The sequence below is a fragment of the Tympanuchus pallidicinctus genome, unplaced genomic scaffold (assembly GCF_026119805.1).
Source record: "Tympanuchus pallidicinctus isolate F22 unplaced genomic scaffold, pur_lepc_1.0 scaffold18, whole genome shotgun sequence".
Classification (NCBI taxonomy): Eukaryota; Metazoa; Chordata; class Aves; order Galliformes; family Phasianidae; genus Tympanuchus; species Tympanuchus pallidicinctus.
In genome coordinates this window covers 5,202,227-5,228,220 of record NW_026294699.1, presented here as the reverse complement: position 1 = coordinate 5,228,220, position 25,994 = coordinate 5,202,227, and the positions used below count along the sequence as shown (strand labels likewise).

The following is a 25,994-nucleotide window of genomic DNA, read 5'->3' as shown; positions in this document are numbered from 1 at the left end:
AATATATAAATATATATATATATATATATTTTTTTTTTTTTTCTGAAGAATTCTGACTGGCAGAAGGAGAATTCTCTGATGAAGGAAGGCATCCTTATCTCGGCCTTTTCCTTGTCAGCTGCTGTGATGTTAGCATGGAATTGTCAGTTTAAAAAGTGAAAAAGCGTGGTGCTGCCTGCTCCTGCATGCCTAGTTCCTACTGCCAAAGGATCCCAGATTGCCACAACACAGAGCATTCATGAGCCACTTCTCAGTGCTATGGAAAATAGCCCTTCATTAAATGGAGGAAAAAACTTTAAAAAGCTGATATGTGAACACTCCTTTTTTAATTCTCCTGCTTCTCCTGCTCCTTCTCCCACCGTGGGGATAGGAGGAGGGAGAAGCCAGGACAGAGGCTAGTGAGATCCTGAGGGTTCGATGCCTGTGTAAGCAGAAGCTGAACTTTTGAAGAAGCACTTTTCTTGAGCAGTTCTCTCCTGAAATGGATAGGGTCAGGAAGGAGTGAAATGGATAGAAAAAGATTGGAAGCAAGGTAGCTGAGTATTTCCTGTTTGCTTAATCTGTTTGAAACAAAGGGTTGGAAAGTATTTCCTTTTGTTGATGATGAGTTTGTAGTTATTGTTGGGAAATTAGTGTTTGACATCATCGTGAGGGCTTTTCTGGTTAATCAGAGCTGAGAATAACTGTAACCAGCCCACTCTGCTGCACAATATTGCACTGGTATTGCGTTGGTGCTTTAATAGCATCTGCAGAAACAAGGTCACATGGAGAGAAACATAGTAAGTACTGCCCTTAGCTGGCACTAATTCAAGAAACAGATTAGTTTCCTGGAAGAGCTATAGCACCCTCACTGTTCTAGAGCCTTTCTCCAGCAATGACTGTGGGGCAGTCTCAATATATATTCATCTTATAGACTTGGAATGGGATGAAAATTGTATATCTCACTTGCTCTTTTATTTAACACAACATTTACTCATGTTCTTCAAATTTGCATAGATTTGGAATTATCTTTGAATCTTCCCTTCCTACCTCCCCCCCAGTATTTCTGAGCATTTGCTTTATACTGGATCTTCTGATGAAGATTTGAAATTAGATAAAAGCTTTTCATTCAGTTTCGTTATTTCTCAAGCTCTTTGTCAGAGTTTGGAGTCTTATCTTGTACACACCTGGAGAAAGTATATTGAATGCTTTGCATCAAGGGCTGCTTACATATTCCTGTACCTTATGTGCTGCTTATTTCTGCTGATTAAAAAAAAAATATACAGAAAGTGAGTGCATCTGTACCTAGTGCAGTGTTTTGTGCATTTAACTATATATTGATGTGTGTGCCTAAGTGTTTTGTTATGTTGGAACACTTCTCTCTACAGTGATTAGAAGGACTTCTTTCAAAGTGGATGCAGCACCAGTATAAGTGGAGCAGCATGCAGTTAGAGAAGAACATGACTGCTACTGTCCCCACGTATTTTCGGTGCTATTAAAGCAATTTCTATCAGGCATCTGATCTGTAAAAATAGTGAGGACTGTGCAATTCTGTTTAAGTGCATCCACTTTTATCAGCTCGTTTCTTCAAGAACACAGGTGTTGTGGTTTAATCTGGCACCACCCAGTTGTTCACTCATTCTCCCCCTTGCCAGTGGGTTGGGTGAGAGAATGGGAAGAAAAAGAAGTAGAACTTGTGGGTTGAGATAAAACTATTTACTAAGATACAGAAAAGGAAAAGGATGGAGATAAAACTATTTACTAAGATACAGAAAAGGAAAAGGGTGATAGTTACAACTAGTGTGTGTATGTGTGTGTATATAGTTGTCGTTATCCTGGACTTCACCAAAAGGGCAGTGCAATAGTCTTTATTGTACAGCATTTTAAAATAAAACACAGCTATGTTTTTCCCAATCTCTGTTCTGTTCTGCAGTTGAAAAGTATGAGATGCCATAAAAAGCCTGCAGAGATTGTGGAAAGTATAAACAATCTTCTTTCATCAGAGCAAGCTGGATTTACAAAACCAGCAGCACCACTGTTTATTGAGTGGTGTGACAAGCCAAATCAATCCTGTTACTCTTGTTGTAAAAGAGGGTTTTTTAATCCTTGTATAGAACATTCTCCTATTTCTGCAAACCAGAGTTCTTGCTAACTCTCAAACCGAATTTTTGATGCTTTTTGGGTCACCACATAATAAATCCCTTCTGTTGTTCAGACATGCATATTTGCATCATGATCTACGTGTCAAATGCAGAGTATAAAACTCTGGGTCCAAAGGAAAGCTGTGCTATGCACTATCACAGTTAAACTTGCATCCATGGCACCCATAAGAGAAATGCAAGGGAGGAGAGCACTGTTTTCTGTTAACTTTGCCATCCTCACTTTTTTTTTCTCCAGCTGTTGAATGTGTTATGAGCTTTGCTGGGATCCCAGTAGGAGACTACAGAAATTTTATTGTTGTCTTCAGTGAGAGCAAAATAATTTCCTGGGATCTACCCTCTGCATTGAAAGATGTCATAAAATTCAGCACTTCACCAGGGATATGGGAGAAGTGGGCTTTGTTCTGTTCTCCAGTCTGAATGGATTTGAGCCTACATCGTGTATGTACCCCTCTTCTGGATCTGCATGGTCTTCAGTCTTAAAGCCCTCTGCTGTTGCAGTTCTGTTTGCCAAAAATGAAGCAATTAGAGTAAGAATTAGAGTATCATCTATTGATAAAGGGAATTTTCTAGGTGAATATAATTTTGTATTTGAGACACTCTTTGGGTGACTTGTACAGTCTGTTTCAGCCAAGGGAGACCAGTGAAGAGGGAAACACTGAAGAATAAACAGTCTTATCTCCCCTGGGAGTCCCTTCAGTTGAATGTTCTCACATTCAACTTCAGTATCCTGTGCTTTCAGCTACCATTAAGGGGAAAAGCACCACCCTTCATGGGTTATTGTTTTGCAGAAAGAAATGGGGTAGATACTTGGCTCTTGAAGGGAGGGAGGTCAGGAATCCTAATCAGAGGAGGAGGAATGTGTGGCTGAAAGTACCTAAGTTCAAAAGGTGACTTAAGACACACTTTTCTGACTGTCACATATTTTTTTATATTACATCAGCCCACACATACTCTATAGAGTAACCGGTTACAAAACTTGTGGCCAACTTCAAAACCTGTATGTGCTTTCACCATGCATCCACTGCATGGTTTGCATATGCCAGGCCTCTAAGAAGATGCCTTTTAAATAGATGTTCTTCTGCATATGTAGAACATAACACCAGTCCACTACCTTCCAAGAAAGACTATTACATATTTTGATGTTGTGAAAGTTTCATTTAATTCTAGGGGAAAAAAAATATGATGCCACCACCATGGAAGGTGTAAAAAAAAACCTCGTTGTGAAAGTCAGTTTATCTCAAAGCAGTCTATGCTTTCTATGGCTTCAACATTCCTTTAGCAGGACAGGTCAGAGAGTTTTGCCCTGCCTCTTCATTTCCTAGCATTTATAACTAATTCTGTTTGGTGTGAGAAGCATCTGCAGGTTTGCTGCACTGTCTGACTGCACTTTCTGAGGCTGTTCTGTGTTGTACCTAAAAAAAGAATTGATGCGGTGGATGAAGGCTGTGTCTGATGATCAAATATTTAAACCTGGCAGGCTTTCAAGAGTGGCAGGTCTGTTAGCTGGTGGAAACACCCTTGTTTGGCCAGAGATGACTTGTTAGTTTTCAGAGGACTTGAGATAATGTGCGTGTGAGATTCTACATGCAGTGTATTTTAAGAGAGAATGAAGATAAAGATGCAAGCAAGAAATGTTTTGTTGCTTATATCTTACAGGTTGGAGCAAGTAATGATACGCTAAGAAATGTAGTTGGAAGAATGCATTTGTCTTTTCCTGGTGTGGGAGAGAGAATGCTAATGGGATTGATGCCCAAAATACACGCAGATTTTCTAAGCCATGTCTCATAGTGATCATAAATACAGGAAATCATTTCTTGTTACTTGGACAATAAATGCAGTTTCTGCTACAAACTTCTGGGTACAAGAACTCGCTAGACACCAGGATATTGGAGTTTTGTACTGATTCCTCCATCACATGCTTGTCTGTTTTCTTTCACTTAACAGTTCTCATACTATGGGAATTTTACCTTGTTGCTTTTCCCCCCCCTCAAGAAAAAAACTCCAATTGTTGCAGTTTCTTCTTGCTGGACAGATTGTTGTATTTGCTGCAACAGTGTTTTGGAAGAATCCAGCTGCCCAGTTGAGTCACACAGTCATTTTCTGAAAGAAGTGGTAACCTCAGCCCTAGGGGTGTAAAGTTATTTATACCAATTTAATCTTAGCTCTGACAAAGAATCCATCCAATGATACAGAGCAGAGCTCTTTGTAGGATGTGAAGTTTAAACATGGATGTGACCTCTCTGCAGTTTGGGATCTACATAGAACAGATGGGCTGGGAAAAGAGGAGCATGGAGCTTGTTCTGAAGATGGCACTCAGGTTAGTGAGAAGATCTCAAGATGATTTTGCAAAATGGACTTCAAAGATCACCTTGAGGATAGTCACCTTATTGAGAGGGTAATCTTTAGGCAGCAATCATCCTTTGTTACCTAGAGACATATTTGAACTAGTGCTCAACTCCCAGAAAAAGCTACCTTCCTATGGCCTAAGAGAGCAATGTTTGTAGGCTATTTGTGGCAGATAATAGAACTGAGAGCTGAAATGAGTTTTCTGAAATTCCATTCTATTATTTATATTATGTACTATCACATTTTAATATATGATATTGCTCTTTACCAGTCTGTCAAGAGAGACAAAGCAAGTGGGATTTACATCACTGACAAATGATGTAAAGCATGTCAAAGTGTGAACCAAATGGCTTCTTTTACCTTTCATTTACAATACGAAGATAAAAATGCCTCTGGAATCAGATGATGGAAAGATCAAGACATTTCATATAAGAGGTGACACTCAGAGTAATCACTGCCTCTCGCTAATAACAGAATTATCATTGAAACACTTCCCTGTAAAACTTTTCATTGTCACATTTTTTTTTAAATTTCATCAATTCCCAATCTGTAAACAAATCTCAAACACCTGCGTGCTGCTGCAGAGTTCTTTCTCTGTCCGCACCTGGATGCCCAAACTCTCCATTTAGCCTCTTGATAGATAGCAAAACTGTCATGTGAGGGGATCTACCTGTAACACATTTTTCTGATCTTCCGATGGAAGGTTCTTTTTACTAGATTTTGCTATGCATTAATTTGGACAGAGCCCAGCTTCCATTTTTATTTCCTTTTTCTTCTTAATTAGCTATCAGTATGGCATCGTTTTGAATTGCACGATCATTATCATCATTATTCATCACTGTGTGAATATAATAATGAATATTATCATCAAATGTGTGGTGAAATAAATGTATTTAAACAGGTGCAGATAACACAGTATGATATATGTGCTATATTAGTCAAAGTTAAAGAGCAGTCATCTTTTGTTCATCACATCTTTTAGCACTAGTAAAATGCAAGTCTGTTTGATCCCTGTTCCAGTTTAAAATTGGAAATCTGCAGAACAGCTGTGGTGTATGGGAACTGCTGGGTGATGGCCTGAACCTCTGATTGACCAGCTGAGGTTAGCACTGAGTCAGCCAGAGGAGCACAGGTGAAGGCAATTCCCAGACCTATTTAAGAGCTGGCTGCCAGTGGGGAAGGACCTCTGCTGGAGATCTGCTCTGCTGGAGTTTTGCAAGGGAGCCCAGGATAGGGGTAAGCTTTCTATCTGTTCTCTTTTTGTGATCGTAATCTGCTTTGCCAAACTCTCTTGTTTATGTTGTAATTATAACATCTTAATATTCATTGATTATACATGTAGCAATGAGGTTCTGGAGCAGATGCTTTTGTATTTTGTAGTCTAAGAAGTTTCCTAGTTCACTGCTGTATACTAGAAATGCAAAGTATTTTAGTGTCTATAGTGACATGCTGTAGTTCCTATACTTAGTGTTGTTCAATGCTTATTGATTTTATTGATTGCTTTGTGCCCTGCATCACTCTTGCAGATTAATTTGTTCTTAATACATTGTACCTCAAAAATGACACTTCAGCTGCGATGCTGCATCTTGTCTTCAAATGTTAATGACCTTTGTCTCTCAGTTCCTGGCCTGACGTTAGTATGCATAAAGCAAAACTTGGCACAGGCTCACATTTGGAGGCCTTTAAAGAGTGAAAATCAGGATGGCTTCTTGACTTCTTTTGGCAAGTTCATAGCAAACAGGCTTGAGAGTGAATGTGGTGCTGAGGCTGCCAGGGCACCCACTGGAAATACAAGTGGAGCTTTCAGGAAAGGCAGAGACTGGGGCTGCCCTCAAAGGAGTGGCTGGGCAAGCAGAGGTGGCCAGTGAGGCAACATGTGGTAATGACTGAGAGTAAATATAACACAGATTTATGGGGGAGAAGATGCAAACTGAAGGAGGAAGAGGGACCAGTGTTTTATTTCTGATGTAGCTGGTAATTTCTGTCTCATTTAGTTAATTATAGGATCATAGGCTGTTTATGGCAAACGCAATCTTTATTCAGGAGGAGTAGAACCTGAAAACAAGTAAGGCAAGAGAAAAAAATCGATGTGCAGAGACTAGATGGACCTACCAAGCTGTTCACTAATGGCTCCTGCATTGGCATAGAGTCCCCTCCTTTTTAATAAAGGTGACACAATTTCACCTACGTGCAAATCATGGGTGAATGACTGAAAATATAGTACAAGGAAAGGAATGATAACCATAAGAAGATAAGCCTGCTAGTGGCCAGCTCATGCCAGCTCTCTTTCTCTGGCCAAGTAAGTGCTACCTGACTACAACTCAGAGTTAACTTACTTGCAAGCTGACTTACTCCTTGTCCGTGCCATAGTGTCCCACATGTGGCTGTGAGGGTATGGGACTCATTTTGCATCCTACTATTACAAATGCTTTGGATATGACAACTAGGTCTGAGGACTGAATCCTCCTTCTGAAGGAAAGACAGAAAGAAGTTTGGCTAAGCTCTCATTGAGAAAGTCATGTTAGTGTTACTCTAACTGTAAAGTTATGGCAGCTGAGGCCTTTGTTTTCATTGTTCCAAGTATGTAAAGTATTTGCAAGGTTATTTGTATTGCAATTAGTGTTACCTGAATTCTGAATTGTAAGGAAATTTATGTTTTGAGAACATCTTGTTTCCCTGATCCTGGTGCTATGATTTATCTCAGAATAGCAATGATGTCCTCATTTCCTACACTGCAATCTGAATAGAAGTGATCTGAAGCATGATTCAAAGTTACAGATGATTAAGACAGTGAGAGTGCACAATAACTTGTCAGAGACTGGCTATGAAAAAAATTGATCTTATAAAATAGGATGATTCTATCCAGTTGTATAGTAAACAACTTTCAGTGAAAGGTGAATCACGTACTTTCAGTTTGGCACATTGGTGTTGTAGTTTTCATTCAGCTTGCAGCTGGACATGAGAATGTAAAGCACAACAGAGCACTCTGAACTGAGGTGTGCTTAGTATGCCACATCTTAAAAGTGTTAAGGCTGTTTTTCCTCCTATTCTCTACAGTTTGATTGCTCTTATCATTAGGAACCTGGTTCTTATTTCCAGGCACAGTTCATTCTTGTCCAGATTACACTGCCTGTGCTTGTGCCAACCATATCTTGTAGATGAAATAGTTCTAAAAATTGGTCCAGAAGCAGGAACTGGAAATCCTCTGTGGTGCAGGAAGCTGTCTTAGATTAACTCACGCTTTTCTAATAGTGATGACCAGTGTGCACCCTGTGTCAAGTACCAGCACCCATCCAATCTTTGAAGACCTGTTCAAGCCACCTCATCCTTGCTGCTGTACATGAACGTATTTCACCCACCTTTACTTAATGAGTCACATTAGCTGATACATTTCCCCCCTACACACTCATTTCCTTGTCTTAAATTTCGTAAGTAACTGCGGTCTGAATACATTAACTGAATGAAGAGTGTTATAATGTTGCTATTCTATCAAGAAATCCTTCTGTTTTTTTTTTCCCCTCCATTAGAATTGCTGATGAGAGTGCTCTATCCCTGCCACAGCCCAGAGCCACATCTCAGTAAGCAGGGGATCAGTTGGCAGGAAAGGGGAGAGGCAGGAGAGTCCTGTGGCTCTGCCACCTCCTGTGGCAGCTGTGCCTCAGAAAGGATTCCCAGCCCTGCCTGTGTCCTGGGGAAGGAGCCAACCACCCCACGCCAGGGACAGAAAGAGCAAGGTAGGCAGATGTGCTGAAAATGATTAATTGGTCATTGTTAATTGTTCTGTGGGAAAGGGAAGGGAGACAGCTCAGAGTACGGAGAGATGCTGGAACCTCTCTTGTCTCTAGCAGTTGGTGAAAAAAGCAGCAGGCAAAATCTCATTTCCTGACTGTGACACATGCACATTTACTCATACAGAGTCCTCTGAACTCAGAATTCAGTATTGAAAACCAACCTTGTGACTGTGGACATATATTGTTGCTATTTTCCATATGTTGTGCACATATGTTTAGGGAGAGGATTGAGAGAGGGCGGAGGAAGAGAGGCAGCTCATGACTAGTGACTTTTGAGGAAAGCACAGGTGTAATCCCAGCCTGGGTGACTGGAGGAACTGCTCTGAGCCATGCTCACTTACATAGTGTTTTCCCTTCATACTCTTCCACCTACAAAGAAATCATTCTGGTGACGCAAGGAAAACAGAAAAGATTTCAAAGTTTTTACATTTTACAAGATTTATAATTAATATTTTAAGCAAGAGAAGTTATCAGTCCCTTGACTGTTTATCTTACGAAGGGATAAGATTTTCTGTAGAACAGAAGTAGGCACAGAGGTAAGACACTTGGGAAGCAAACTGTGTGGTTGACATGAAAAGCTGATTACTTCATGTTGCACAAGCTCCGCTCGATCCTCAAGATCACACACTCCTTACTGTGTCAGTACTGCTTATTTTTCTGCATGAAAAAGAAAAGCCTAGTTGCTATCTGTTTGCAGCAGTTTTAATCCAAGTTTCACAACACTGCTTTTTATGTGATTATGGATGGCCAATAGACAGCATGCTTGTCTCCTGTAAATGTTAGCTTTGTAATGACATGAGGATATGCTTTGTCTGGTATCTCTGAGTGGAAAAAAAAAACCTGCAATAATTCTGTGCCTAAGCTATCTTTTTGAAACCGTGCTCTAAAGTATTGCAGCTTAATATCATCAGGGAAAATTGTGCACAAATGGAAGCACTGCTAAAGCTGATTCCAGGATTCTGTCCCTTAAGAGAACTGTTAAAGGAAACATATTGGCTGGTGCTTTTGACTCAGTTGAGATGGTGAGGTGATTGAGAAATCATGTGAGTAACAGCTCTGATCATTTGGAGAAACCAGCAGAATCAAAGTTGATGTTGGGCGTAAGTTGATGCACCTCATTTTGTTTTAAATGCTCTTATGAGGGTCATGAGAAGTACTTGTGGCCCAGCTTCTTGCTTTTTGTAACTGGTACTGACCTCTGGTGACAACACTGGATGCAGGCAGCTGCCCTGCCCTGCCGTCATTCAGTCGTTCTCATGTTCCTGTTAAGGTCTATTGCAATTAACTGAGAATCTCATCACTCCAGTACTGTCATCAGTTGTCTTGATGCAGTTTCTACTTCAGGCTTAACTCTGGCAGATTACACAGCTCTGGTTCATGCAGATGTGAAACATGTCCAAATGACTCTAATGCAGAACATATGCATGTGCTTTCTGATCAGCTTGCAGCTATGTTCTTCATCCTTCCTCACTGCAAAACTTAGGAAGATTTACCAGGATTGTTCTGAAAAGTCATCAGACTTTACCAACCTCTCTGGCCTTTCTTTAACACGATTTTCTCACATCATAAGATGGTTTGGGTTGAGAAGAGACCTTGCAGCCCATGCAGTTCCAACCCCCTGCCCTGGGCTGGCTGCCCCCCACCAGCTCAGGCTGCCAGGACCCCAACAGCCTGGCCTGGGGCACCTGCAGGGATGGGGCACCCACAGCTCCGGGCAGCAGCGCCAGGGCCTCACCACCCACACAGCAAAACATTTCTTCCCTATATCCGATCTGAATCTCCTCTCTCTCAGTTTAGAACTGTTGCTTCTTGTCCTGTCACCACAAGCACTGGTAAAAAGTCCATCTCCAACCTTGTTGCCTTTACACCGAAAGATCCCAGGTCTCTCCAGAGCCTTCTCTTCTCTAGATATTCAATACAGCTCTTTCAGCTTTCAGCTCGCTACGGGTATTTTATAGTTTGACAAACAAGCTGAAGGCCAAGCACGTTCTCCTCCTTGTCTGTTCCCGGAGAAAGCTTCACCTGTCCGATCGGGTGCTTTTTGTGTGCGCCCCCCGGGAGCAAGGAGGTTGTTGGGAGAGGGCAAAGAAAGCGAGAAGAAAGGCACGAAGCTGCTGGCTCCGGTCCCAGCGGACCGCCGCGCACCTCTCCCTGCAGCAGCCGCGTTCCTGCTGCCGGCTCGGGGCGGAGCGGGGCTCCGGGGATGGGCCCTCCCACCGCCTTATAGCGCGCGGCCGCTGGGCCGAGCCGGCGCCGCCTGTCTGCTGGCCGAGCCGAGCCGAGTCCTCCGTGCGAGGTGAGCGGACGGAGCGCCCCGCGGGGGCTTCGGTCGGGGCCGGCGCTCGCGGCCGGCGGGCGCTGCTGGCGGGCTGCTCGGTGCTCCTGTTGCTGCTGCGCGCGTTTCTGCGGGGCACCGCGGAGAGCTGGGGCCGGTTGTGCGTGCCGGAGAGGGGCCCGGCTCAGCCTCGCCTTCCCCGTGCCGGTTGGTTGGCTTCCCTTAAAGCTAACTCCTTATTTCTTCACATTCATGCGCTTCGTTGTGTTTTTTTTCGTTTGCTTTTGTTTTTTACACTTAGGAACTGGAGATGTGCCGTTGTTAGAATCAGAGGTGTTATTTCGTAGGAAGGCAAAGCGAGCAAAGTGAGGGCTTTCTTCCGCCGGGAGGAACGAGCTCCAGCCGCGCTGTTCGCTACGAGGCCCTCCCGAACTTCTCCCGGCTTCGGCTGCGCTGCGGGCGGTGAGCTGAGCTGCAGCTCCTCCGCTCGCTGAGGCTGGATAAAGCCCTTATTTCGTGGTGTTTGTACACGGGGTGTACGTGCGTCTCATTGCTTGCTCTTCGGGAGAAGTCTCCAGGTTTAAGTTTTGGATCCGTGCCCCTGAATTTGGCTTCTAAGAGGGGATTGAAGTTGGTTTGTGATGCTGTTTTTGCTGGAGCCGCAGAGCTACTTCTGAGAAATGTTTGCAGAACCCTCAGTGGTGCTGTGCTCGGTTACCTTGAGAGCCTGAGAAACCTTTGGGGCTGCTGTGACGCGATAGTCCTGATGAATTATTTTGGCGTATTTTATTTTCATTGGTGAGGTTGAAAGGTTGCGCTTTTTTTGTTGTTGCTTATTTTTTTTTTTTTAAACTGCTGTTGTAAGCATCACCTTCTGACTTCTGCATTGTTTGGCAAACGAGCGAAGGGAGACAGCACGTGGCTCTGGTGAGTGACCCTTTGCAGGAGCGGGGTCATGGCTGACGCTTGTCCTGCAGTCCTGTGTGCATCAGGGCAGCACAGTGTTGTGCCACTTCTGTCCTCGTGTGACCTGTTCACCTGCTTCTGGCCACATGTACCCTCTGCACGGCCCTGAGCATCTGCTGCTGTAGCTTTCCCATGGCTGTATTTATTTCCATCAGCGACATCCTCCCTTATTTGCATGCATGTATGCACAGAAGTATCTGTGTGCAAATCACTTGAAAGCAACCTGATAAAGCTGGGTTGTGCAGAGTTCTGTTGTCTTTTATGGCTGTTGCTGTTTGAGTAGAGGTGTACATCTAGAGAAGCCAATCTTTGTGTGCTAGAGGGATTACTATACAAATTGTACAAATACAAATGCATCTAATGCTAGTTAAGCAGCATTATAGCAAACCACTGATGTCTGGTATTACACTGAGTGACATGGGACTGAATGAATGGTGGTGTTGTGTTATTTGTAGGCTGAGATTGCTCTTGGTGCTAAATATTGTCCTGGGGCACATGTCACTGATCTGTGAACAGTGAGTGCTGGAGAGATGAAGGGAGCCTTGGAGGCAGAGGTGCTTGTTGTTAAAAGAACCAGCAGATGTAATCTCTGAGAGGGAACAAGACAACACTGGGCAAGTTAGCACTGAAGTGTGATAACTCGTGTGAAAGTGTGGCAGTGTTTCTGCTTGGGAAAGTAAGTGAGCAGTGAGAAACTGACCAACAGTCAGGCTGGCTATGGCTGGGGGGCCTTAAGGGGAAAGCTGTCACTAGTTTTACTTCCCTCTGCTAAAGTTTCTACTGGATAATTGCCTGTGGGAAAGACTCAGCAAGGAGTGATGGTAAATTCTGAAAGCATGAAGGAGTGAACGCTGTCATTAGCTAAACTGGATGAGATAGTAACGCTTCAGACCTGCACTAATAAATATTCTGATGTTGGTGGAGGTCTGCTCCGCACCTGGGGGGTTTCTAAGAGAGTCTAAGGAGAGAGGTGCTTAGTCTGCAAAGTGCAAAACCCCACAGCTTCCTCTTCAGGAGAGCAAGCCATGAGCCCTGTGTGTACTCACCACAACCCTACCCTCAGCTGGGAGCAGAGCTCTGTGCTGTGCAGGGTGGTGGCAATCTCTGGGGAGATGAAAAGAGGTAAATAGCTATGTAGTTTTTTTTTTGTGTGTGTGAGTATGAAATTTTTGAAAACACCTTCAAATGCTGCTTTTTGCAACAGGTTGTGGTGGAAACTAAACTAAACGGAACTGCTCACAGACTGGAGAGAAATGAGAGATGCCAAGTGGTGATTTAGATCTGTGTGAAGCGTTATTCCTTGGCGTAGTTCAGCTAAAATGAAAAATAGGGAGAATTAATCTGCTGAACTGCTTTCTGTTTTCGCCCAGGGCAGGTAGAGATGGTTGTTTTGCTTCCATCCGTCTTGGTCTAATATTGTCTTCATCATATCCAAGGCGGCCCCCTCCGCAGCTCAGCTATCTTAATTTCCTCTGCTCTCTGAGCTGCTTGTTTCCGCTCTCGCTGTTCAGCCGCGCTGTCTCTGGGGGTTGTGGGGGGTTCAGAGCCAAGTGAAGCAGCTGTAGTCTTGTGCAGCTTTATGCTCTTCTATAATTGTGTTCCTTTGAGCAACCTTTGCTAGCTAGGCACTGAGTTCAGGTCTTTTCTGTGCCTGTTTTCATTATTCACAACAGATGTGTGGATATAGAGTATGTGATACAACCCAGGCTGTGAGGAAGAGCACTGATGAGGCAGTGAGCAGTGCCTGTGCAGCTTTCAGAGGTAGTGCTACACACAGCAGTGTGCAACTCACCCTGCTGCAGCACTGCTTCTTGCAGTCGCCCCTTCATGAGAACACCCAGCTGCCTCTTACTGTGGAGCAGGGCTTTTTGTAAACAAGCGTGAACAAGGTCACTTGGAAAACTTTGCTTTTTCCCCAAGCATTTGGTTAGCAAGAGGAAAAAAAAAAGAAAAAAGGAATAGAAGATGCAGAGGTGGAGCTGCTCTGTCACGTAGTGGCATCTCAAAGCGCTGTCTGAGCTTGGGTGTCAGCTGCAAGCTGCACCTGGGAGAGGAACTGAGATGATGCGTTCTTTCTCTGCGTGGTACAGAAAGGCATTTACTTGCCTTCCACTTCTGTTATCTGTGGGCCACGTGGGATGCATTAAAATGATGCTTGCTTGCTGTGCCCCAGGGAAGCTGTAAAGCATCATGCAAGTCAAGTCTCAGCTTCTTTGGTTTGGCCGTAGAGCTTATGGGTAAATGGGGCGTGCGTTCTGCCCTGGGAGCCTGACCTCATGCTGGTGGAGGGGCTTTAACAGCCTGGAAAGCCTGGCTTCAGCTCTATCAGTTTTCATTTGAGTGGTTCCTCTGATGCTACAGTTTTACTGTCTGACTACAGTCCTGCTGTCTGATCTCAAAGGTTTGCTGGTTGGTTGGTTGCCACTGGCTTGAGGCAGTCATACAGCTGCTTTTCTCATTGGGTCAGTTTAAGATAAATAATAAGATAACCTGAGACATCCTTTTTAACCAAGGATTGAGTTTCTGGGTGCTAATGACCCTAGCATTATGAGATTACTGCATTTGCTAATGAAATTTGGAAGATAAATAAGTTCAGTTCCTTATGTCTGTTAAAGTTTTTGACCCATTATCCACAGTTTTGGCCTCCTTGGTCCTACTTAACGCTTGCCTTGAATTCCGTGTTTCTCCAGGAAGGAGCTGGAGGTGTGGTGATGGACTTGAATGGCGTTTAAATACTACCATGTGTCGAGGATGGGAAATTTAAGTGTGGCCTTTGAATTGCTGGGGTAGTAATTCTGCTTGGTACCCTGTGATGGTGTGTTTCACCTAGCAGCTGGCTCTGAGCTGCATCCTGCCTTGAAAAGTAATCAGATAATAGAGGGGTAAAGGCACTGGGAGAACGAAGTAACCAGCAGTTACAGCCGGGAGTGGCTTTCCACTGAGAACAGTGTGATGGAGGAGGGCTGTATTACAGTACTCTGGAAAAAGCATGTGAGGCTGTGTGTGCTGGATGGCCATTGTGCTTCCACTATGGCTCTGTGCCCGATCTGATCAGATTGCTGTGTGTAAGATAGAGGAAAGCAGAGAACCTTGACCCAACAGTTTCACTTGAATATTAAACAGTGCTGATCCTTTGCCATGCCTCATGGGCAGCATATGACTTTGGAAGTGGCAGAGTATAAAGAGCTAAAGCTGATCCCAACAAGAAGAGCGAAGTCCATGCTGGTACAGCTTACAGTGGGAAGTTGCAGGCTTACAGGCAGTGGGGGCTGCCATAAAACTGAGGTAGGAAGCAAAACTGGGTTGAGTGTTTCATGTCTGTGAAGCACAAGGATGGTGTGGTAGGTGCTTCATTGCTTTCCTTGCCTACAGCTCTCAAAAGGCTGTTTACTCCCCTAACTACCAAGGCAAGGAGCAGGGAGGCTTGCAGCAGACCCAGCATCTCTGATGCTCTTCTTGCCCTCCTAGTGCTGCCTGGGGCAGGGAGCTGGAATGTCTCTATTCTGAGTGGTGGTTTTGCCCTTGAAGCCTCTGTGTCTTAAAACCTTTCCAAGGAGCATCGCTTTTCTCAAGTTTTTTTGCCCCTTGCTGTTTTAAGGGCTGCCTAGACACAATCTGTCCAGGAAATCATTAAATCTTGCCTTCCAGTTTGGGAGGAATTTATGAGTATACTCACATGTTTGGTTTCTGTTGACCAAGGCGCTCTAGCTTTAAGGAAGATAATGTTTTATGAGCTCCTGCTTTTTGGTGGTTGTTTGATGGCTTTCTCTTCATGATACAAGTGCAGAAAGCTGGTCAAAGGCGTTTGCTTGTTTTCAGTTATGTCGGCTACTTGATTAAAATAAACCACAGTCGTGATTGCAACTTCTTTACAATTACTTGAAAGAGGAAATGTAACTACTTTAAAAAAAAAAAGGGGGGGGGGGGGGGGCAGGGGAGAAAGCATTTCCTGTTTACAGAATTTATACCTGTTACTTTATTTTAATGTTTTTTTTTTAAAGCAGTTTCATTATTTGTATCACTTTGCTCTCTGTGTTGCTGTGGAAAGCGTGTCTGAAAAGTGGTCTTATGCAAGTCTCGAGTTCTGCATGAGTGTACAATTGGTTTCTGTGCAGAGGGGCTGCTGCTGCCTGGGACTCTGGGGAGCTCCAAAAAGCTGGTCTCACAGATGAGTAGTGCAAAGTTTCTAGGTAATTTTTATCTCCATGTGGCTCCTTTCTCTTCCGATTGTTTCTTTTTTCTCCCTTTTATTTTTCTTATCACAAAACTTACGCGAGAAAGATTTCTCTTAGGGTCATGAGATAAGATATATTGTCTTGTACCCACAGCAGCAGTTTCCTTCCCTTTCAAGGAAGGAAGCTGGCTGCTGGAGCCAGCCAGAGCTGCATCTGGCAGAACCGTGGCACAGATGCTGCCGGCCCCAGGGCTGTGGGGCTGTTGTATGGCTACCTGTGCTTTCACATATTGGCCTCTCCCACCATTCCACCCCTCTGGCTCTTTTGCAGCAAGATTTCTTTTGGAAATCCTCCCGGAGGAGTAAAATAAGAACCAAAGGGATTGCACAGCTGTCCTGGCTGTAACTGCTGTAATACAGTGCCTAGTACAATTTCCTATTAAATGTGTACTTTATGTGAGTTTCATATATCAGTTTTATCTTAAAAGTTTTTTATATCAGTTTCAAACCTGAAGAAAGTAATGCCTCATGATTCGTTTTGTTGCTTCTATCGGTTGATTGTTTTATTGTTGTATTTTTTTTTACCTTCCCTGGAAAGCATCTGTTGCTTGTTTCCCTGCTTTATCCTGCTTAGCTTTTAAGCGTGAACTCAGTAGGTGTAAATGACACTTGCAGCATCTCTGGTTCTGGACAGCTCTGGCCTGTTCTGCACGTTTCCAGCGCAGCACTGGAGCTGGGGCTCTCGAAATCGGAGCGTGGTAAATAGTTTTATTGATGTGTAAGTAGACACGAAATCCAGGCTCACACACATGGCTCTGCTGGCTCTGCGATTTCGTGGGCATTGAAACAATGCCGTTCCTGTTGCCATTTAACTGACTCTGAACTCTGAGAGCAAATGTGCTGAGCAAGAAAAACTAGTTTTTGCATGCTTGGTAATTGGACTGAAAGCAATCAAACTTCTATAGGTCCATTTTCTCATTAGTCAGATAAGACTGATGCATTACTGAAATAGACCTGCTGGTATTGTAAAATGAGTTTGAGACTAAAGAGATTTTTCTTTTCTTTCTTTTTCTTTCCCCCTAGGAATCTACTTCCCAAACTGTTGGTCATAGGAATGTGATGGAATTTGTTTAATGTCTGGTTTCTGAAGGATTCATGGTGCTTGCTGAAGTGGCTGTTGTTCCTGAAGCAGTTTGGGAGGTTGTGAGCGGTGGGTGTGTGCTGAGCTGTATGCCAGCTCATGCTAACACACATCTGTTTACACCATAGAGACCTGTTTGTCAACACTGCAGACCACATATGGTTGGTGGCAAGTTGTGTGAGTCACCATTGTTCCCTGGCAGTGGAAGGTACAGCTGTTCCCTGGGGTGCTCCAAGCACTGCAGCCAGGTGTGCATAGGGATCCCCCCCTGCTTGGCACTGCTGCAGTCTCACCTTGAGCACTGCGTGCAGTTTGGGCACCACTGTATGAGAAGGACATAAAACTATGAGAGAGAGCATCCAAAGGAGGGCTGCAGAGATGGGAACTGTTCAGATTTCAGAAGCTTTTCTTAAGAAATACAAATCCTTATCTTTTCTCGTGGCTTGGGAGGGCACTTCTGTTAAAATCTGCAGGAAAGGAGCTGACAGCAGTTAAATCGCATGGCACCCAAATTCCCTGAGGCAAGGTGCTATGCTGAACACTTTTGAGATTGTTTTACTCCTTTGAAGATGCTGACATAGAGTCCTGCACTTGGAATTAATTCTTTTTGGCAATGTCCTGATAAATTCCTGTTTTCTTGTTTCTGTCGGAGTTGTGCTGGGTACAAGGGGCTGAACATCCCCTGCTGCTGCAAGCTTTGCTGGACTGGGCTTTTGGATGAGCAGAAGCTTGCATCTAGTGTGGGGAGCTATACTGTAAGCTGGGTTGAGAAATGCAGCAGAGGGAAGGAAAGTAGAAATACAACTGTGAAGTGGGCCAGCGATCTGTGAGCTTATACATATATAGCATAAGCCTTGGAAATAGGACACAAGTAGGAATATGTGGGTCGGCATAAGGAAGGACTTCAATGGAAATTGAGACCATTTCATTGCTGGTCAACAGAAACTAAGATATTTTTCACCACTGTGTCACATACTTAGGACTTGCTTTTTTTTCTATGAAATTTCAATAAATTGTGTATTTGTCAGTCACTTATTGATTTTGATGTAGGTTCCAAATGAGGTTTTAATCAAAGCCCTTTGATTAATTTCTGAGAGACAATTGGAGTATTTTCAGGAGGGATGTTTAAAATGATGTGAAGTGTTGCAGGGCAGTGAGACTGGAGGTCAGAACAGTCAGAAGACAGAGCCAGGACTGAAAGGAACCTGGTGTCTGTGGGCGCCTTGTGGTATGAGTGTGGTGGCTGAGTTATTTGTGAGTGGCTTCTTTCTCAGCACCCTGTTATTTGCCTCTTGCTGTTGGCAAGATGCTGGCAGATGAATTGTCCTCAGAGGAGAATTTTTTTTTTTCCCTTTGGTAATACTTTAAGGTCTCAAACTTCCGTGATTGTAGACCTTTCTAATGTGATCTGTTTTCTCCTACTAAAATGTTGATTAGGGAGAAAACACAGTGAACTAATTGTTCTGAGAAACACTTGAGCCGCATAAATATTTCAGGGGATTTTAGTAGCCCGGAGATCTCACAATTGCACATGAGCAAACATACCTATAACTGTGGTTGACTTTCTGTGTTGTGAGGAGGCTGGAAGAGGAAGAGCTCCTCCAAAGTACCTTAGGGTTTACGTTCCTTGCAATTGCATGGTGTTGTGTAAGTCACTTTTGCCTTGTGGATCAATGGTAAGTGACTTAGACACTTTAATAGAGGTTACACGTGTTTTAGTGTAAATATTTTCTGCCAAAATGACGTAATTCCTGGAACAAACTCACATGGGATGCACTGACATGGAAGTAATGGCAGGAACAAAGCTTCAGGCTTGCAAAAGCACTAAAGGAAGATTGTGGAGCTCGAGAGCAAGCGCTGGAAGGGACAGTTTGTTCCCTGTTCAGCCATGTATTGTGCTTCATCTGGGAAATAATGTACATTCAGTGTGATTGAAGCCTATTTAGCAAGAATAAGTTGATAAATATTAAGTGTTGCCATTTTATCCAAGAACAGAGTTCCCAGTTCTGGCTAATGGTGTGATGAAGGGAGCAGGAGTCTAGTGTGCGAGCAGTGATTCTTTGTTGGAAACCATCAGATGCTGAATAGATAACATCTTGCTCTTGGTCCACGTGAAACCACCTAACTCATCGACAAACTGATTTTTTAGAACTATTTGATACTGTGAGGGTTTATTGTCTAAGAAGTAGTAATTGCAGCCATTCAAGTGTGAAGTCACAGGAGCAATTTAGAAATCCTAAGATGTGCTTTAAAAAGCCACGAGGTTTTTCTTTTGTAGTTAGAAATGTGAAAGCAGGGAAAAGAACAGAAAGAAGCTTGTAGCCTGCCCCCCCGTTCTGTCTCTCTCCCATTTGTGTCACCTCTAGTGGAAAATTTAAGGCTTGATTTATGAATAAGCCTGTACTCTTCTCTGTGTGCTCCTCTGAGCTAATGCTGCCCTTTGTTGTATATTATGCCCTTCCCTTTTATTTTCTTATCTTATTTGCTGTTCTCTGTGTTCTGAACTCTGTCCTTTCTTAATGTCTTTATATTCACTGTCAATTAAAGGGAGATTTTTTTCTTTTTCATATGTCGGTTAAGCTGTGGGACTTCTTGCCACAGAATACTGTGGTGTTAAAGGGCTTGGGAAGGGTTTGGCAAAGCTCCTAGTATGTTATTAAATATCTCTGTACCACCTCTGGCATAGCTTTTGTTTAAGCTTTGTGTTATGGGATGTTGGAAAGGTGTTGATAGTAAGTAACCCTGTGTGCTCCCCTTGTATTTCACTCTGACCTAGGCAGACATTATGGCTACTGGTGTCAGACTGGATGAAGTCATCCTGGTGTTCCCCTGTGTCACTGCAGAAGTCTGTGATCTCTCTTCTTGATTACCTTCCCTTTATTATAGCCTGTGTGAGACATGTAAGATTAACTGTCTGAAGAAGCCAGTATATGTTATGTACTTGTGTGGTGTTTTCTGCTCCAGGAGAGGAGTGGTTGGTGCAGGGCTTTCCTGTCCCTGGCAGTGATTTGGCATGCATTTGGGCAATGCTGTGACACCAGCATCACTGCACTGCAACAGAAACCATTGGGGTTATAGACTGACCACATTCCTCCTCAGCTCGTGGTGTCTTAAATTTAATATGTTGTTAATCTGTACACTCTGACTTCAGGCAAAGCCTAGTGAGTGCTATCACCTATGGCAGCTAATGCACTCCAGCTGGGTACAGCTTCCTGTGACGGCTTACAAACAAAAGATTCTGGCTGGCTATTTGTGCTGGGCAGTTGAGAGCAAGAATTTAAAGCAGCATCGGTGGCGGAAAATGTGGGATTTCTAGTAAAATAGGCTCTTGATTCCTCTGCAGTTTTGTTACAGTAAGTCATGGGGTATCACTTGGGGTACAGCTGTCTTTATCACCGTAAACCAGGTGACACGTGCACCTACCTAATCCAACTTCCTACTCTGTTCCTTAACCTAAACGCATTTATTTTTTTTTAATCTGTCTGTTTGCGTGAACAGTGAAAGAAGATGACTCCTCTTTATCAATGTACTTCATGGGCTGCTGCTGACTTGGTTCCCCTGCCATCCCTTTCTGTGATCTCTGCTGTGCAGTGTGGGTTGGGGCTGCTCCAGCAGTACTGCTCTCGGATGCATCAAGCTGCTTGGTGGAGGAACACGAAGCAGCCGTGGTGTTTGGGGAAAGGGTGCTTGCTGTTGGGCTGCTTGCAAATAAACTTTGCTGCTTAAACTTTCCTAGTTCTAATCCAAACTAATCTGCATGCATAGATGAGCACTAGGAATTTTCTTTGTATTTTATCTGCCTTATAATTAGGCTTTTATTGAATGTGGGGACAGTTGGGTGGTGTCCTGGTCTCCAACTGTGGCCTGCTAAGAGCATAATGTTTGTACAGTAATCCTTTCTGTTGACACATCACATGCGTGTTGCAAGTGTTCCAAGTTTTAATGTTAATTGAAATGCCAGTATTAATTGTGGAAAGTTGCTCGTAAGCAAACTAAGCTGGAAGGAGAAACTTTCTGTGCCCTTGGTCCCTCACATTCATCAGAGCAAGGCAGTGGGAGGAATGGGAGTGTGCATGCCTTCGGTGGGTGAGAGCAAGGGACATGCTGCTTGGGGTTCTGCCCTGGAGCAGAATTGTTCAGCGTGTTGTGATGCCAGTAGTGTGAGAATGGATCGTTCACAGAGAGACATGGCAGGGTGACAGGCTCCAGGAAACCTGGTCTGGCTTTTTCCGAGGTGATTCCTTTGCTCAAAAGAACCTAGGTTTCCTTGGTAGCATCGTGGTACTGTTCAGAATGTTTAAATTCCCCCAAATTTGATGTATTTTTAGTGGTATGGGGCAGTCTTAAAAAAGGACAGAAGAACAATGTGTAAATGTGCAGGGAAGTGATGACGCTTGCAAGTCACCCACCGTAATTATTTCCATAGATGATTTTTTGGGGGGAGAACTTAAGAAATTTCTGCTGCGTGTACTGTGTTCCATGCATTGTATTTTGTCTATGTTTTAGTGTGGCACATTCCTACAGTACTTAAAATAAATCTGTGTTTGGTCAAAGTTGATTGAACTGTGTGTTGAAATAAATAGGTGAAGGCAGTGTGTGGTTGGAGTACTCTGAAGTGCAGCGCCTGGAAATGTCACTACCTGCCATCACACTGCCTTCAGTCAGTAGATAATGGAAGGAATGAAAATACTTCACTGGCTCAAGGAGAAGAATCACAGAATCACCCGGGTTGGAAGGGACCTCAAGGATCATGTAGTTCCAACCCCCCTGCCTAGCAGGGACACCAAACACACACATTGAGATCAGGTTGCCCAGGACCCCGTCCAACCTGGCCTTGAACACGTCCAAGGACGGGGCATCCACAACCTCCCTGGGCAGCCCGTTCCAGGGCCTAACCACTCTCCTTGTGAAGAACTTCCCCCTAACATCCAACCTAAATCTTCCCTCCTTCAACTTGGATCCATTTCCCCTAGTCCTGCTGTTGTCAGCCCTTCTGAAGAGTTTACTCCCCTCCTGGGTGTAGGTTCCCTTCAGGTATTGATAGGCTGCAATGAGGTCACCCCGCAGCCTTCTCTTCTCCAGGCTGAACAAGCCCAACTCCCTCAGCCTGTCCTCATAGGGGAGGTGCTCCAGCCCCTGATCATCTTAGTCGCCCTCCTCTGAAGAAGAGATCCTGCCCTGATTGCCTCCTCTGTCAGAGCTGCATCTCACTCAGCTGCTGGGGTGGGGCAGGTAGAGAGCTGTCAGAGAGCTGATCTTGCTTTGCAGAGCTCGGCTCAGAGCCAAGGGCAAGGTCAGGAAAACCTTTGAAAAAATTCTCACTAGCTGTATTTGGAAGGTGAGACCTGCACAAGTGAGGCAGGCTGGGAGGACTCGGGTGTGGGTGTTGATTTTTGGTGTTTGCTGGCGCTTCCCTGTGTGCGCACAGCCTCGCCTCTGCTCAGTGGTGCACAGAAGTGGGGCTGGCACTTCTGCTCCTCCAGGAGGAGTGCTGTCAAGTGAATCTGTGTGTGAGCAACAGCGCAGTGAAATAGCCAGTCGCTTTGGAAAGCCGCAGGCTTCCTGTGGCTGCTCAGGCCTCTGCCCTGCTCAGAGCTGTGCTCTCTGTTGGGCAGGCAGCCTCCATGTATCTGCCCTGCAGAGCTGCTGTCACATCTGGGCTGGTGTGACAGAAGGTACCAGGCAGTTTGGCTGCTGTGGCTGTGGGCAGTGAACAGAAAAGGCGTTTTGCAGTGCAATGGTACTGCGTGTTCCACACGACGTTTTACTTTATATCTGAAGAGCAGAGGGCACAAAAATAACCTAAATGAGAACAATAACCTAAATTAGCACTCTTCTAAATCCATTTAACCTGTTTTGTTGTAAATATTTCTGTGGCTCGTCTGTGTTTGAAAGAAAAAGAGAGAAAATTCCGCCTCTCTGCCCTTCTTTCAGGATAGGGCTGGGCAGCGCTTTGTGTTTGGCTTGACTGCTGGTGCAGATGAGTGCAGAGCTCTGCGCTTCGCTTGTCACCTGGTGGTTTACATTTAGAGGAGAGAAAGTGTGCGTTTCTGTGAAAGCTGCTTTTTCAATTGTGCAAAAGCTCAAGTCAGATGCTGAGTTATCAGAATGAGGCTTGAATCATTTAAAATCGTTTAAATTTTAATCATTTAGCTTTTTATTTTTTTTTCCTGTGACCTATTAGATTTGTAGTCCTGCCAGTTCAAAACATGCACTCCTTGAAAGCAGGCTGCCCAGTGCAGAGGCCTTCCCAAATCGGAGACTTCCTCGCAGTGCTCACTGCAGCAGGCCTTTTTGAAGAAGGCTTGGAAAATCACATCCCTTTGGTGTTATTTTGGTCTTAACTGAATGTTGTCCGTGATGCTGGGCAGAGCATTATCTAGTGGATTGTAAATGCCATCCATATTTGGACAATTTAAAGCCATGTTTTTGTTTCCATCTCTGTTCTACTTAAGACGAGGGTGGAAAGCTTAAGCTGGTGCGTGAACATGACTATCCACTTTTACTTTCTCAGAACCCTCAACAATTAAACACAAATGCCTTTGTTCCCCGGTGACTTCATTCTTAAAAGACCTTTTTAATTTTACTCATTAGTTTCAGGAGGGAATAATGAAAATCTGTCACTGTCAAGAAGGCTGCATCTCTAATGTGTGAGGGAGCTGCTCCATAATTCATGGGCAGGAGAGCATGGGTGTGGAAAGGACGGTGCAAAATGGAGATGAGATTTCAGTTCAGTGAGTCTTGGACCTAAAGACAGCTTTTCTATTCTTCATGATATTTTCTTGACCTATATTACTACACGTTTTGCTAACTCATCCAGATATTTTTAGATTTTCTAATTTAAGAACGTACCGAATTATTGGTTATTTTTGTAATACTTATTCTGTCTTTTGGTGATGGAAGGGAGTTTGCTCACCAGAGCAATGCTGATTTATTTCTCTTCCATCTGTCCCTTTGTGTACTTGTAAGCTATGCATACTTGTGTGCAAAAGTGCTGCTGTTTCTCATCATTCCCTCTCTTCTCATAGATTCTTTGAGATTTTTCTTGTGTGATGAGCCATGTATCACTGTTGGTGTGCTGAGAAGGGGTCCTATACTGTAGGACATGATTGAGAGCAAATCTGTCTCATTCTACGTTGAGTCTGAATGCAAACACAGAGTCGTTGCAGAAATTTTGTAGCAGGCTTGGATCCACCGAAGCACACCGTGCTGTCTGCAGGCCAGAGGGATTCATGCAGTCAGCCATCACCTTCCAGCTCTACTGTTTTTGCACACATTCCCATCCTTGACAGAGTAAACTGTATGACTCTGCCTGTAGTGAATCAAGGAGTACACGTGATTTTCATCTTCTAGTTGAGCTGAAGATGTTATAAGCTCTAAAAGATGTGCTAATAGCCAAGCAGCAGCCACAGTGAATGAAGCTAGCACTGGTCACTGCATAGTGAAAATAATCCCCAGCAGTGAAGATGTAGCCTTTATTTCTGCATTTTTTTTTTGTGATATTTTTTTCTTGTAGCATGTGTTTGTGTACAGGTGCAGGAAGCTCCACTGTGCTGTCAAACCCAATCTGTCTGGGGCATGCCAATGCCTGATGTTGAGGCTGATCTCAGCCCTGGGAGCCATTGCTGCGTGTGAGCAAAGTAAACTCTAAAACATCTTGTGTTAGTTATGAAGTGATCTGCTTTTGATGAAGCTGCCTTGTTCAAGTTCAAAGGCTGTCAACTTTGTACGAAGAAAATTGAACTCGTTGAGTTTCTTAGAAGGGTAGAAAGGATGACACAGGGAACTACTGACTATGCTGGGGAGAATCATGGAGCAGATTTTCCTGGAAGCTATGTAAAGGCATATGGAAGAGAGGAAAGTGATATAGGATAACCATCATGGCTTCACCAAAGGCAAGTCCTGCCAGACCAACCTACTGACTTTCTGTGATGGCATAACTGCATCAATGGACAAGGGGAGATCCACTGATGTCACCTATCTGGACTTCACTAAAACCTTTGATACAGTTCCTTACAGTATTCTCCTCTCCAAATTAGTAAGATATAGATTTGATGGGTGAACTGTTTAATGGACAAGGAACTGGCTGCAAGTTCATACTTGGAGAGCAGTGGTCAATGGCTCAGTGTCTGGATGGAGATCAGTGATGAGTGCTGTCCCTCAGGGGGTCAGTACTGGGACCTGTACTCTTCAATATCTTCATCAATTACATCAAGAGGGATTGAGTACACCCTTAGCAAGCTGGGGGACACCAGATTGTGTGGTGTTTGACACACCCAAGGATGGGATGCCGTCCAGAGAGACTTAGGCTCAAGCAGTGCCCCCAAGAGAGCTTCATGAGGTGCAACAAAGCCAAATGCAAGGCCTTGTGTGCATCTGGTCTGTGGCAACCATCACTGTCAGTGCAAGCTGGGGGACAAAAGGATTGAGCACAGCCTTGTCAAACAGGGCTTGCGAGTCCTGGTGGATGGCAAGCTGGGCATGAGGCAGCAGTGTGCCCTCACAGCCCAGAAAGCCAACTGTCTTTTGGGCTCTATCAAAAGAAGGGTGGCCAGCAGGTTGAAGAAGGTGATCTTGCCCCTCTGCTCTGCACTGGTGAGCCCCCACCTGCAGTATTGCATCCAAATGTGGAGTCAGTACAGGACAGACATGGATCTATTGGAGCACATCCAGAAGAGGGCCACAAAAATGATCCAAGGGATGGAATACCTCCCTATGAGGACAGATGGAGAGCGGGGGCTGTTCAGCCTGGAGAAGAGAATGCTCCAGGGAGACCTGAGAGTGGCTTTCAGAACCTGAAGGGGAGGCTGAAGGGAACCAGTTTTGTTTGTTTGTTTGCTTGTTTTAGAGGGATCTGCTGTGATAAGACGAGGGGAAATAGTTTCAAACTAAAGGAGGGGAGATTTCGATGGGGTGCAAGAAAAAAGCTCTTTATTATCAGAGTGGTGAAGCACTGGCACAAGTTGCCAAAGAGGTGCTGAGTGCCCTGTCCCCAGAAACGTTCAAGGTCGGGCTCGACTAGGCTGTGAGCAACCTAATTGAGCTGTTGGTGTTCCTGTTCCTTGCAGGAGGGTTGGACTAAATGACCTTTAAAGACCTTCCAACTCAAACGAGTCTATGAAACAGCAGGAGATTTTGGTTAAACTATGTCCATATGTAC

The 25,994-nt window shown here is 44.2% G+C and overlaps 1 protein-coding gene across 3 annotated transcripts in view; it reads left to right on the top strand.

Annotated features, from left to right (window-relative positions):
* The window catches only part of CARHSP1 (calcium regulated heat stable protein 1), a 46,584-nt gene that overhangs the window by 3,791 nt on the left and 16,799 nt on the right, over positions 1 to 25,994 (top strand). For 2 of the 3 annotated variants that reach the window (XM_052680178.1, XM_052680179.1), the window contains one exon: positions 8,015 to 8,221. The exons of the other annotated variant lie outside the window; for it this stretch is intronic. In XM_052680178.1, the coding sequence (XP_052536138.1) occupies positions 8,015 to 8,221 (207 nt within the window). The remainder of the gene's footprint in view (positions 1 to 8,014; positions 8,222 to 25,994) is intronic. 3 annotated transcript variants of the gene reach the window in all.